At 42.8% G+C, this 14,617-nt stretch overlaps 1 protein-coding gene across 3 annotated transcripts in view; it reads left to right on the top strand.

Annotated features, from left to right (window-relative positions):
- SCFD2 (sec1 family domain containing 2) overlaps positions 1-14,617 on the top strand; it is a 223,923-nt gene that overhangs the window by 34,242 nt on the left and 175,064 nt on the right. For all 3 annotated transcript variants that reach the window (XM_087875321.1, XM_087875322.1, XM_087875320.1), the window contains exon 4: positions 2,792-2,967. In XM_087875321.1, coding sequence (XP_087731447.1) covers positions 2,792-2,967 — 176 coding nt within the window. The remainder of the gene's footprint in view (positions 1-2,791; positions 2,968-14,617) is intronic.

Genomic DNA, 14,617 nt, shown 5'->3' with positions numbered 1-14,617 from the left:
GTGAAGAGATTCATAACTGATGATGTGTTTGACCTCTCCTCTCTCCTTCTGGATTAGTCTGGTCATCTACATATACCTTCCAAGCAGTGGTGAAATCCAAATTTTTTTACTACCAGTTCTGTGGGCATGGCTTGGTGGGCGTGGCAGGGGAAGGATACTGAAAAATCTCCATTCCCACCCCACTCCAGGGGAAGGATACTGAAAAATCCCCATTTCCTCCCCAGTCCTGGGGGAAGGAAGCAAAATCTCCATTCCCACTCCACTCTGAGGCCAGCCAGAGGTGGTATTTGCCGGTTCTCCAAACTACTCAAAATTTCCGCTACCGGTTCTCCGAACTGCTCAAAATTCCCGCTACCGGTTCTCCAGAACCTGTCAGAACCTGTTGGATTTCACCCCTGCTTCCAAATGATCTTGAAGAGTAGCCCAATTAACTGCCTTGTCAAACACAAGGCCCACAATGTGGTTGGATCTGGACCGCGGGGCTGTCCTGAAAAATGTAAGGGGCCGGTCCACCTCACTTCAGCCCAGTCTACCCAATGCGAAGAGGAAACATCGGGCCAGCATGGCTTCGGCCCGGTCTACCCAGTGCAAAGAGGAAACATGCCAGCAGTTTGGGGAGTGGCATCAAGCTGGCCACTCCCACCAAGCTGGCCACCGCCATGCCCCCCCCCCAAGGTCAACCACAGTTCTAATGCAGCCCTCAATGAAATTGAGTTTGACACCCCTGGCATAGTACAATAGTCCATTTGTGATGCAACCAGGCATGAGTGACAGTCTGAAGAGCACCCAGGAAAGGATGCAACTGGTGCACTAGATTTGCCTATGCCGGTGATGGCTAGCCTTTTTGCCATTGCATGCCAGAAGGGGGGGCCGGGGGGGTCGCACGCGCACGTGCCCACACCCATAATTCTATGCCCCCCTGCGCATGCACGTGTGACCCCCCCCCCGCTCATGGCACGCGATGGCCCGGTAGGCCCGTTTTTCTTTCTCAACCGGCTCCAGAGCCTCTCTAGGAGTCTGGGGAGGGCGAAAATGGCCTTTCCCACCCCCCCGGAGGCCCTTCAGAGACCAGAAACGGCCCGTTTCCCAACTTCCGGTTGGACAGGAAGTGACATTTTTTGCTGTCCCCAGCCTCCAGAGACTCCTCGAGGGGCTAGAGGTTTGCAATTCATAAATGAAATCATTTCAAAGGTTTTCCTTATGTAGGCAGGTTGGTTACTTGTTAATTAGACAAAATTGTATAGTAAATAAACTTTAACTTAATTAAGTAGAAGAGCGCACACCCTTGTCTTTAATTTAGGCAATAGAAATGTGTAAGCCATGACGATCAAGACATTTTGTTCCTTGAAATCTTATTAACTTTTCCTAGTTGGCCTGCCGGAACAAAATGAACTTTTTAAGATTTTGGATAATATTTAAGCAAAATAAAAGGCAATAAAATATCAAGAAACAAACCAACTATAATATGGCTCTGGCTTTATTCATTTTGGGACACCAAAAGCAGTTTTTTAAAGAGTTCATCCTTCTGTTGTCCTTGAGAATCATCACTTAGTAATGAACTCACAGCTTTCTGCTGTTGGCCTATATTAATATATGTCTTCCTTCCTTCCTTCCTTCCTTCCTTCCTTCCTTCCTTCCTTCCTTCCTTCCTTCCTTCCTTCCTTCCTTCCTTCCTTCCTTCCTTCCTAGCTTCTAATCTGCATAGAACCATCTACAGACCACGTCATGTCCACCTGATTGATTCCCCTTCCTTCCTTCCTTCCTTCCTTCCTTCCTTCCTTCCTTCCTTCCTTCCTTCTTTCCTTCCTTTGCAGCTTCTAATCTGGATAGAACCATCTACAGACCACGTCTTGTCCAGCTGATTGATTCCTCTTCCTTCCTTCCTTCCTTCCTTCCTTCCTTCCTTCCTTCCTTCCTTCCTTCCTTCCTTTCTTTCCTTCCTTCCTTCCTTCCTTCCTTCCTTCCTTCCTTTGCAGCTTCTAATCTGGATAGAACCATCTACAGATCACGTCATGTCCACCTGATTGATTCCCCTTCCTTCCTTCCTTCCTTCCTTCCTTCCTTCCTTCCTTCCTTCCTTCCTTCCTTATCAAAGGTCATTTGATAATTATTAAGGAATGAAGTTGTTATAGCGTGACAAGAAAGCCATGATGAGATAGATAGATAGATAGATAGATAGATAGATAGATAGATAGATAGATAGATAGATAGATAGATAGATAGATTTGATTTATTTGCCGCCCTTCTCCGGAGACTCAGGGCGGCTTACAATGCATTAAGCAATAGCCTTCATACTTTTGTATATACCTGCTTAGTAGGGCTTTCGCCTCCCCCCCCCCCCCCCGCCCCAGGCAGTGTTCTTTTTTATACAAAGTCAGCTTATTGCCCCACAATCCAGGTCCTCATTTTTCCTACCTCGGAAGGATAGAAGGCTGAGTCAACCTTGAGCCTGGTGAGATTTGAGCTTGCAGTAATTGCAGGCAGCTGTAAGACGCCCTGAATCTCCGGAGAGGCGGCAAATAAATTGAACCAATAAATAAATAAATAAATATCATCATGGTGCTACTTAACAGCACTTTAATCTGCTGCGCCACCAAGGCTCTTGACATGAGTGTGTGTGTGTGGGGGGGGATCTTATATTGAACAAATGAAAAATATTATTTTCTGCATGAAAAATATTGTGTAAATATATTTGGACATGGGTTACATTTTCCATTTGCTTTACTCCTATGCTCTTGAGAACGACTGCAATATATAAATATATATATATATTTTTTCCCCTGCACCACAGGGAGAGTCACCCCAGAACAGCTTCACTCGTATATCCAGCTCTTCAAAAAGAAATTTGACGCTCTTGAAAACCATTGTGGGCTTCTGCAGATCGCACTGGCTGTTGTGCAGACCCTAAAAGACCCTCAGAATGCCAAATGGGACAACTTTTTAGCTTTTGAGCGGCTATTTGTACAGGTACCGTATAAGCTGAACTTTGTAGCTATTTTTTAGGAGTAGACATTGCTTATGCTGCTTTCTTATTTTACTCCTTATGTGTTGGTAAGTGATTAATTAAAAAGCAAAACGGAGATGACTTGAGCTGCCTACCTCAAAGTTAAAAGTTAAAAGTTAAAATTATAGTGAGGTTTTGCAGAGCTGTAGCACTTTCGGGAGGGAAAATAGTTTTGCTGCAATTGGCACACACTGCAGAAGAACAAATGATGACCGGGGCTATTCTGAACACTCTGAGGTGTGTGGTTTGCCTGGAGTCCTTGTCACTGTCTGGACCAGGGGTCAGCAACCCGCGGCTCTGGAGCCGCATGTGGCTCTTTCATCCCTCTGCTGCGGCTCCCTGTTGCTGGTCGGCTCCACAATTGATAGGGCTTTCAGTTAGGACAGGTAGAGGAAAAAGGACGCCGCGCTAGGAGGAGACTCTATGGTGGACGAACTGACTTCCAGTCGGCAGAGGAAAAAGGACACCGCGCTAGGAGGAGACTCTATGGTGGGGGAACCGACTTCCAGTCAGCAGAGGAAAAAGGACGCCACGCTAGGAGGAGACTCTATGGTGGGGGAACTGACTTCCAGTCAGCAGAGGAAAAAGGAGGCCGCGCTAGGAGGAGACTCTATGGTGGGGGAACCGACTTCCAGCCGGCAGAGGAAAAAGGAGGCTGCGCTAGGAGGAGACTCTATGGTGGGGGAACTGGACTTCCGGTCGGCTCCAGAATTGAACGGGGGCTTCCAGTTAGGACCTTTGTGGCTCTTTGAGTATTTAAGGTTGCCGACCCCTGGTCGGGACTAAAGGGGATACCGTGGCCTGAATTGCCCTGTGGCGAGAAGGGCTCTTTCGTTCGGTAGATCCCAGAGATCTCGGTAGGTTTTTTGTTTTTTTTTGAGGGGCTCCAGAAAAATCTGGAATAAAAACAAGGACTGGTCAGACACGAGTCAGATCATTTCGTAATATCCTCCTCTTTTGCGGCAATAGCAAAGCCAAATCCATTCTAGGGGACTGGAGGAAAATTTACAAGGCTGCTGTATCTGTGAGGTAAAATCGCTCGGATTCATTCTAGGTTAGATTCTGGTTCTGCAGGCCCTTTGTAGACAAGTGGAGCTCAGTCTGGTGTAAGTATCTTTTGGAGGAAATCTGTTGAGAAGACGATCAACTTAAGAGCCACAATAGAGACCAGGAAATGTATTGTTTAAGCCGTGCAATCATTAAGTGAGGCGTCGTGTGACTATACCCAGTTTTATCTTTTGGACCATGATCGTTAAGTGAATCACCGTGGTTGTTAAGCGACTCGTTACCTTCCCTGCTGGCTTTCCCACGGACTTTGTTAGTCAGAAGCTGACTGGAAAAGTCACAGATGGTAATCACATGACTGTAGGATGACATGACCATCGTAAATGCACAATATTTGCCAATAGCCTGAATCATAGACATGTATCCGTGGGGACACCTCAGCTGTCTTAAGTGCAGGGATTGGTCTTTAGTCACTTTTTTTCAGTGTCATCATAACTTCAAATGAATTAGACTTAGATTAGGTTGGGTAGAGTAGAGTAGAGTAGAGTATAGAAGGGAAGAGGAGAAGAGAAGTGTAGAGTAGAGTAGAGTATAGAAGAGAAGAGGAGAGGAGAGTATTGAAGGGAAGTGGAGAGGAGAAGAGAAGAGGAGAGAAGAGTATAGAAGGGGAGAGGAGAGGACAGGAGAGGAGAGGAGAGGAGAGGAGAAGATGGATAGGATAAGATAGGATAGGATAGGAGCTAAACAGATGGCTGTTAAGTGAGGGCTACATGTAGAGAGGATCCAGGATGTAACGGGTTATCTGGACTCCTTCCAGACAAGTTTCACACAAACAACATGATACAACATTGATCAATTTTTTTTTTAATTTTTATTAATATATTCTATACACCAATACACAAATAAAATATACAATCCTGCCACCATGGTATAATGTGATTACATTGTCCATAAGTATAAAGTCATTCCATTATACATACATATTTGCCATCATATATATATACATCATCATATATCTATTCTATCCCACCTTTTCTGGACCCAATCGTACCATACTTTCCAACTGTTATAAAATTCTGAATCTTTTTTACCATTCATCAATCTAGTTAATCTATCCGATTCCGCACACTCATTAATTTTATATATTATTTTCAAATCTATCGGTAAGTATTGATTTTTCCCCAACATTGATCAAATTTTAGATGTCCTCTGGTAGGACTGGGACAGAGGGAATGCATACTGTATATCGGAGCTGGTCTCTTAGTGGCTTTTGATAGCATTGACTGTGATATCTTCATGCTCCAGCTTCAAGGTTTGGCTGTGGGAAGCATGGTGTTACCTTGTTTTTCTTCCTTCCACCATAGCTGTTTCTAGATGTTTGTTGCAGCAGAAAAGAGGTTCAGCCAAAGCCCCTTCCACGGCAACATTCATAATGATTACTCACCTCCTCCTGTCTAGGCTACTGCAGTGTGCTGCACATGGGGTTGCCCTTGAACATCTTGGGGAAGCTGCAGCATAAGAAGTTATGGGTGCCCTTTGTAGGCCATCAGGATCATGCCGACTATGCGGCATTGTATTTTTATTTCCTTCTTTTCGCGTCTCCTCAAATTGATCCTGTGAATTACAAAGACTTAAAGATCTAATTAATAAATAACAAAGTAAAAGACTCTACCAATATAGTGAGAACAGGCTGGTCCAGGTCTGATTTCAAATTGCCACATAAAAATATACTTCGAGGGACAATCTATCATCAAGACGCTATCCAGGCCCCAAGTTTTCTTCCAAAAGACCTTTGGCATTTAAAAAAAACAACAACCACTGGATCCGATCTCATCTAGGTAAATCTCTTTGAAGTCCAGTTAAACTCAGTGGGAGAGTTAAGCTTGTACTTAAATCCCTACTGCTAAAATCCATCCAACTCAGCCTGCAATTCTATATTAAGTATTTAAGGTGCTGGTATTCAAGGTGCTGGTAATTACCTATAAAGCCCTACATGGCTTAGGCCCAGCATACCTGGCGGACCATCTGCGGCCAACAACGGCTCCCCATCGCCCGGTGCGTTCTCACAGAGAGGGCCTCCTTGGGGTCCCGTCGGCCAGAGAGTGTCGACTGGTGACTCCCAGGGAGCGGGCCTTCTCTGTGGGCGCGCCTACTCTGTGGAATCAGCTCCTCCTGGAGCTCCGGGTGGCTCCTGACCTTCGCTCCTTCCGCCGTGATCTTAAAATATGGCTATTTGGCCTGGCCGGATTGGACTGAAGGGGTTTTAAATGTGATTTTAACGGGTTTTTATATTTGTTATATTTTATAATTGAATTTGTGCATTTATTGTTGTGAGCCGCCCTGAGTCCTTTGGAGAGAGGGCGGCATACAAGCCAAATAAATAAATAAATAAAATAAAATAAAATAAAATAAAATAAAATAAAATAAAATAAAATAAAATAAAATAAAATAAAATAAAATAATAAAATAAAATAAAATAAAATAAAATAAAATAAAATAAAATAAAATAAAATAAAATAAAATAAATAAATTTTGGAACTTAAGAGAGCTTTTTTTCCAAAATCCATGCATAGAATTAGGTGGCCTGATTTGGGCTGGACCAGGGGTCAGCAACTTGCGGCTCAAGAGCCGCATGCTGCTCTTTGGGCCCTCTGCTGTGGCTCCCTGTCAGGTGATCCCACCAGTGGGTGCCCCCCCCTTGCCCTCCCCTCCCAGTCATTCCTCGCCTGGCCTGAGAAGGTAAAGGCGATGGCGGGGGATGGAGAAGCGGCCAGGGCAGAGACAGAGACAGAGAGATACAGAGAGAGGGGGAGAGAGATAGAGATAGAGATACAGAAAGAGGGAGGGAGGGAGGGGAGAGAGAGATATGTCAAAAGGATTTTGTGGTTCCCGGTGTTTTTTAACAACTGGTTCTCTGCCCTAATGACCAGCTGGGTAGGCGTGGCTAAGCAGGGATCATGTGACTTGTGGAAGTGAATGACATCGAGTTGGCCACACCCACCCAGGTTTTGTAGCTCCCGGTGTTTTCTTTTCTGTGGGAAACAGGTCCAAATGGCTCTTCGAGTATTTAATGTTGCAGACCCCTGGGCTGGACCATGCTAATGGTGTCTGAAGTATGAGTATTCTGTTTATAATTTTATTTGAACAAACATAAACACACAGTACTGCATAAACAGTTAAAACAACCCAACGATAGTGTTCTCGCATTTAAAACTGAAGAAAAATAAACAAAAAGAAAAGAGTAGTACCAAATCCTTTCCTAAACATCTGTCTCTGGATTTAGACCCATTATGTTTCAATTTTTTTTTAATAGGCCAGGAATTGCAACTGAAGTCAGCTTTCCCATTCAGCATTGTAATTATCCCTTGTGTACACATTCATTTTCTTTAGTCAAACATTGCATTATATGATCCGTAAGGCTTGCAATTTTCTATGTTCTGAAGTAGGATGCGGTGCTATTTCAAGTCTAGAGTAGGGAAGCGTGTGGCTTAAAGAAAAAGAAGAAAAAAAAGTCCAGCTTGGTAATTGAATAGTCTGCCTCTAAAAAAAAATTCAGGGTCCCAGAAAACTTCCTTATGAATATAAACTGTTAGCAGGAGCAGCATCAGCAGGAAAAGAAGGCATTTTGACCAATATTGTGAGATGCACGTAGTTGCTTTGCATTATTTTGGTTCTGTTATTTGCCTGGAACATAATTGAATAAGCACAGTACTTAAAATTGTGCAGGGCAGGGGTGAAATCCAGCAGATTCTGACAGGTTCTGGAGAAACCAGTAGCGGAAATTTTGAGCAGTTTGGAGAACCGGCAAATACCACCTCTGGCTGGCCCCAGAGTGGGGTGGGAATGGAGATTTTGCAGTATCCCTCCCCTGCCATGCCCACCAAGCCACGCCCACCAAGACACACCATGCCCATCAAGCCACGCCCACAGAACCGGTAGTTAAAAAAATTTGGATTTCACCACTGGTGCAGGGCATTTGTTTATTTACGCAAATTTTTCACACTTTTCCACATTAAAGAAGGAGAAGGAAGAGGAGAAGATTTGATCATTCCATAAATGGAGCTTTTTACATAAGAAGTCGCACCCGCGTCAATAATTCTAAACTCTTCGTTTTCAAAAAGGAAGATAAATTTCACAGAGAGAGAGAGATCGTGGTGACTGTGGAATCACTGGAAAAGTAAAGCTTGAGCCAAAAATAGAGTTGTCATAGCCAGACCCTACTGCCCAGCAAAAAAAAATTGCTTTTAACAGAATGTCGTATTCAAAATGTCACAAAGTACTTTGGAAAAACACTCCTCAGAAATTGAGCTAGGTAATATAGATAACGGCTTTTCGGTTATAAGGACAGAAGTATCTTCTTTTCTTCTTACGTATGAAGCAAACCACAGTTTAGCGTTAGGACTTTTGTTGGCCTTATCAGAAAGGTATTTATTTTGTTTGTGCCAGTTTCCAGAGGGTTGTAATGTGATGCCGAGACATTTGAAAGAGAAAGCAAGGTCTAAACGTTGAAAATGTGAAACGGGTAAGAGCCTTGGTAGTACAGTGGTCTAAGGCACCCTGTTATTAAGCTGGTTATTAAGACCAGCTGCCTGCAATTACTGCAGGCTCAAATCTCACCAAGGCTCAAGGTTGACTCAGCCTTCCATCTTTTCTAAGGTAGGTAAATTGAGGACCCAGTTGTGGGGGCAATAAGCTGACTTTGTATAAATATACAAAAGAATGAAGGCTATTGTTTAGCGCATTGTAAGCCGCCCTGAGTCTCCGGAGAAGGGCGGCATATAAATCAAATTAAAAAAAAAAAAAGTGAAAGGAACAGATTTTATGGCCTGAGATTTGTCTGAATATTAGAGGTAGGAAAGAGCATAAGGAATCCTTAGATCCGTGATGGCGAACCTATGGCACGCGTGCCCGAAGTGGCATACAGAGCCATGTCGACTGGCACGTACAGCATCGCCCGTTCCTCTTCCAGGTTTCTGGCGGGCATGCCTGCACGACAATCAGCTGGCCTTTTTACACGCAGCACTACAAGAGCCGAGGTGGCGCAGTGGTTAGAGTGCAGTACTGCAGCTACTTCAGCTGACTGCTAGTTCAGCAGATCAGCGGATCAAATCTCACCGGCTCAAGGTTGACTCAGCCTTCCATCCTTCCGAGGTGGGTAAAATGAGGACCCAGATTGTTGGCAGCAATATGCTATTTAGTATACTGTCGATTGTTGTAAGCCGCCCAGAGTCCTCGGAGAGCGGGAGGCATAGAAATATGACAAACAAACAAACAAATACTGGAAGAGCTGGTCTTCCGTTTTCCTGCGTGAGCATACGTGCCAGCCAGCTGATCATCGTGTGCGCATGCACACCAGAAACCCAGAAGACTAGATGCCAGACGGAAACTGGAAGTTCATTTTCTTTCCTTTTTTAAAAAATAATTTTTATTAAACTTTTGACTTTTAAAAACAAGATAAAGAAAAATACAACAAAAGCAAAAACACATTAAAAATACATAACAAACATAACATTACATCATATATTATTGTACAGCTTACTGTATCAACATGTATATATATTCTCTATTTTTATTCAATTGTTCATCTACGTACTTATATTTACATTGGTATCTATTTACACAGCCATCATTGTCGGGTTAACACTATTCAGTAATTTACACTTCCTAGTTTTAACCCAATTAAGTTAACATTCCGAATTACTGTTTTGATTCCTTTTTTCTAACCATTCATATAATTTGTTACACATTCTATAATATTCCGACTCTTCCCTCTCCTTAATGGAAGTTCATTTTCATTTTCCTCTTCTGGGTTGCGGCCCAGACGAGCATGCGCTCCCTTTTCGGCACTTGGTGCCGAAAAGATTCACCATCATTGCCTTAGGTTGTATCCTACTACTCCTAAGATAAACTGTTTCTCTGGTCATAAAATAAATAAGATTTGCTCCATTTAGCTAACTGTTTGTACAAGAAGAGGTTACACTTTTTTCCCTTAAAGCTCCCAACTTTTGTGGAGCAAGATTTATCCGTGGACCGGAAGAGACATGGTTTCATGTGGCCTGCATCCTATGAATGGGACTTCATTTGTTTGTGCAGCCCAGTTTCTGGTATGCTGCGGCCCAGTGCCAGTCCATAAATGGGGTTGGGGACCCCTGCCCTAAAAGTTGAGTAGAACTACAAAGGAATAACAGATCCTTGAGCTCTGAATCGCTATCAAATTCAGTTTTCACTACAAAATGTTTTAAGGGAGAAGCATCCAGTATTGCAAAACTTCTTATCTTTTCCTCCGTGTATGTGTCTATAACTCAGTTTCAGCTGATTAGGTTTTTTAAAAAAGATGTTCAAAGAGCATCTTCAGCTCATGATGTCACTCGATCAGCGATTGCAGTATGACTATGATAATGGCAGTTCAGGGATCACTGTCTGGGACATCACTTAGAATCCATGATTCATCATTTTTGGCACGAATGGGAGTCAAGAGGGAATGGATCCCTCTCGTCTAGATGGCTGCAAATACTGTCTCTCTCTTTTGCATTACTATCCTTGCAAGGACATGGAACCAAGGTCTTCATTTAAATCCTTCAACTAATGTATGTAAAGGAACGCAGTGGCTCAGTGGCTAAGACGCTGAGCTTGTCAATCGAAAGGTCGGCAGTTCAGCGGTTTGAATCCCTAGTGCCGCATAACAGAGTGAGCTCACGTTACTTGTCCCAGCTTCTGCCAGTTCGAAAGCACGTAAAAAATGCAAGTAGAAAAATAGGGACCACCTTTGGTGGGAAGGTAACAGCGTTCCGTGCGCCTTTGGCGTTGAGTCATGCCGGCCACATGACCACGGAGACGTCTTCAGATAGCGCTGGCTCTTCGGCTTTGAAACGGAGATGAGCACCGCCCCCTAGAGTCGGGAACAACTAGCACATATGTGCGAGGGGAACCTTTACCTTTAGTAATGTATGTAGTTGTGCATGGCTGGGATACAAAATAGGAGAAGTGCTATTTATGGCTCCTTCGGTTCCTGAACAAAAGTTTGGTTTTGATTTTGTTTGTTTGTTCGTTTTTTGGTGACCATAGTGCCCTGCAGCTACATGTGATTAAATGACATTTGCTCAAAAGTTCTGTTTTACCTCCATTAATTCCATGGGACTGAATAAAACAGCATTGACTAAAGTTTCTTGGCAATGATAAATACTGTTTTTCCTCTGACAATAGTCTGTCCACCATTGTTGTCAGAGAATTATACCCACAATCATTGAATGCCCATTTTGTTTTGAATTATACACAGTGACCCAACTTCATTTTTTTAAAAAAAAAAAAAACTTTTTTCCTCCTTAATTATCTTCTAAACTGTTGATGCTCACCAAACTTTAATTAGGTTTATATTATGGGTTCATAGTACAATCATTAATTCTCCTTCAGCCTCCCTACGTTGAACGGAATCCATGAACGGAATCCAAGACTGAGGAAGAGATCACCAATTAGCCCCTCAGAAGTTACAACTAAGCATTACTTGTTTCTGCTAGAACATATGCCCTTTGTCCATTATGGAGAGCCATCACTAGACTGATTCTACTTATCGGGAAGATGTGGCAATAGGGATATTTCCCACCCCCACCCCCGTTCTCAAAGGGAATGAAAAGCATTTGTGATGGCAGTGCTTGCTCCTGCCAATTCGTTTTCCTCACTTGACACTTCTGCCAAGGGACGTAAAAGCATAAGAAACTCTCCGGGAGGAAGAAAATTGGGGCGCTTATAAATATTTGCCTGTGCAAAATCTTTTGCAAGTTTCTCTCCATCCCCTATAAAGGACGTATTTTATTTCTAAGGCTACATTTGTAGAATGGAATAGGAATAGGAATAGGAATAGAATACAGAATACGGAGTGGAATAGAATAGAATAGAATAGAGTAGAGTAGAGTAGAGTAGAGTAGAATAGAATAGAATAGAATAGAATAGAATAGAATAGAATAGAATAGAATAGAATAGAATAGAATTCTTTATTGGCTAAGTGTGATTGGACACAAAAGGAATGTGTCTTTGGTGCATACGTGCTCAGTGTACATAAAAGAAAAGATACGTTCATCAAGAATCATAAGGTACAACATTTAATGATAGTCATAGAGTACAAATAAGCAATCAGGAAACAATATCAATTTAAATAGTAAGGATCCAAGCAACAAAGTTACAGTCATATAGTCATAAGTGGAAAGAGATGGGTGATGGGAACGATGAGAAGATTAATAGTAGTGCAGACTTAGTAACTAGTTTGACAGTGTTGAGGGAATTATTTGTTTAACAGAGTGATGGCGTTCGTGGTGTTTAACAGAGTGATGGCATATGCCGTGTGTTTGTGTATCTGCGTGTGTCTATACTAGAAATCATTTTCAGATCCTTACTGCTGTGTGGCTGGTATTAGTCAGAAGGAATGTGATTGTAATTTAATTTAATTTAATTTAATATTTAAATTTATATACCGCCCTTCTCCCGAAGGACTCAGGGCGGTGAACAGCCATAGATAAAAAACATAGAATACAAAATTTAAAAACACCTTAAAACTATATTAAGCAATTTGGCCCGACAGTTAAAATCCCCCATTTAAAATTAAAATTAAAATTAAAATTGTGTCTGTGTTTGTGTGTGTATGTGTGTGTATTCTCATACTGGTCACCCAGTAGTGACTAATGCCTTTCGCCCATTATGGTTAACACTAGGTAGTAAAGAATTCATGAAAGCAAGAAAAAAAAAATGTGTTCCTTCTGAAATTTAACGTCAAGTTTATTATGTCTGGAAAATTAGGCTGCAGCAGAAATTTAATATAAAGGAATATTTTTCCTTCCTTGAGCTTAACTTTTGTCGTGTAAGCAACTTGGTGCAATACTGCCATCTCCTGACTCCTTTACTTTTTAAGGAGGACAAAGGATTCAGTCATCTTCCAATGAGGTTTTTTTTGTTTGTTTGTTTGTTTGCGTAACAAGTACACATACTTCACTTGCACAAAGGAAAAATAAGTCTTTCATGGGGCGAAAGTTACAAGAACGCAAGAAAAAAAAAGTATTGTTCTTGACATACCTTGCATTACATTACACGTCTGTGCGTGATGTGCCAGCTTGTGCTGGCTTGGGGAGTTGCCCTGTTCAGATCACAGGAACAGAAGTCGCCAGCAATACAGAAAATTGTCATTTAAGGTAGTTGTATATTCTCTTATATTCATTTGCAGAGGAAAATAAGATCGAGTTGCGTAGAGCGTTACACAACGGCTGCCAAGGGTAAATAAAACCATTTGCAAAACCTCTTGTTCAGTTTCTCACAAGACCCACAAATTTTAGTTCTGCATGACACTCGTATAATTATTTTGTGTGCGTTTTCACCCGAGGATGGTTTTCCTTTCAACCTCCACACATTTTTTTTTTGCTGGGGATGCATCATTTTTTTTTTTGCAATGGCCAAGCAAGTCAAACCCGTCTTTTCACATGAATCATCGTCGAAGTCAGCAGTAATCCGCTGTGTAAAAACTACTCATAAAAGCTGGGAGAAGGGAGGGACGAGGATGAAGCCTGGAAGACATTAAATTAGTTCCAGTGTTGTCCAGGGCAAAGCCGTGCCTTAGTTGCCGGAGCAGGCAAAAAACGGAAACAGGCCGTTTATAACAAGCACTCTGGTTCGAGAACAGTGGGGCTCATTTGAGGGGGGGGGGGAAAAGATTTATATCCCTCGCTTACATAAACATGACCACTGCAGGCCCCGCAAGGAGGAAGGCAAATCTTTTATCAAAATCTCTCTTAAGAAACTTTTTCATTGTGAAGAAACGGCTGCACGTCCCCCTCGTTTGAAGGGTTGCCAGTATTTGCACAGCAATCTGCTTCGGAGCTCTCGGTTAATTAAAACCTCTTTTTTCTTTTTTTTTTGTGTGGGCCGCGATAGTGGGACCACCTACTGCTAATTTTATTCGCTTGCCGAAAATATTCAAATTTGACATCTGCAGAATAGGCAGAGAATAGAGATAGCAGTCCCACCCTCTCCGCCCCCACCCCCCGCCCCCCCGTAATTGTGTATCGGTGGTGTTTTTTGTTTTTTAGTCTTCAACTTATATACAATGCCTTGACAGTCATTCAAAGTTACAACAAACATCCACAGAAGTAATCGGTGGCGGCTCCCTGCCCTCCACGCCCCCCTCCCCGGTGTCACGTGATCACATTTTGAATGCTTGGCAGCCAGCCCATTTGCAGCCTCCTGCGGTCACATGACCGGCTTTACAATGTTTTTGTCGAAAACCAGGGCAGAGGTCGCTGCCATTCCCCTCCAACCAATCTATTCACCCCCTCAGGCCTTCAGGGTAGATGGTTGAGGAAGGGAGTATGGCACTATAGCTCAAGCTCTCAGTTTATTTATTTGTTTGTTTGTTTGTTCGATTTATATGCCGCCCTTCTCCGGAGACTCAGGGCGGCTTACAATGCGTTAAGCAATAGCCTTCATACTTTTGTATATTTTATACAAAGTCAGCTTATTGCCCCCACAAACTGGGTCCTCAGTTTACCTACTTTAGAAAGGATGGAAGGCTGAGTCAACCTTGAGCCTGGTGAGATTTGAACTTGCAGTAGTTGCAGGCAGCTGGTGTTA

This window comes from Pantherophis guttatus, chromosome 8 (assembly GCF_059756535.1).
Source record: "Pantherophis guttatus breed Tessera chromosome 8, ASM5975653v1, whole genome shotgun sequence".
Taxonomy (NCBI): Eukaryota; Metazoa; Chordata; class Lepidosauria; order Squamata; family Colubridae; genus Pantherophis; species Pantherophis guttatus.
Note: the sequence above shows the minus strand (reverse complement) of the source record. Positions and strands in the feature narration are given on the sequence as shown.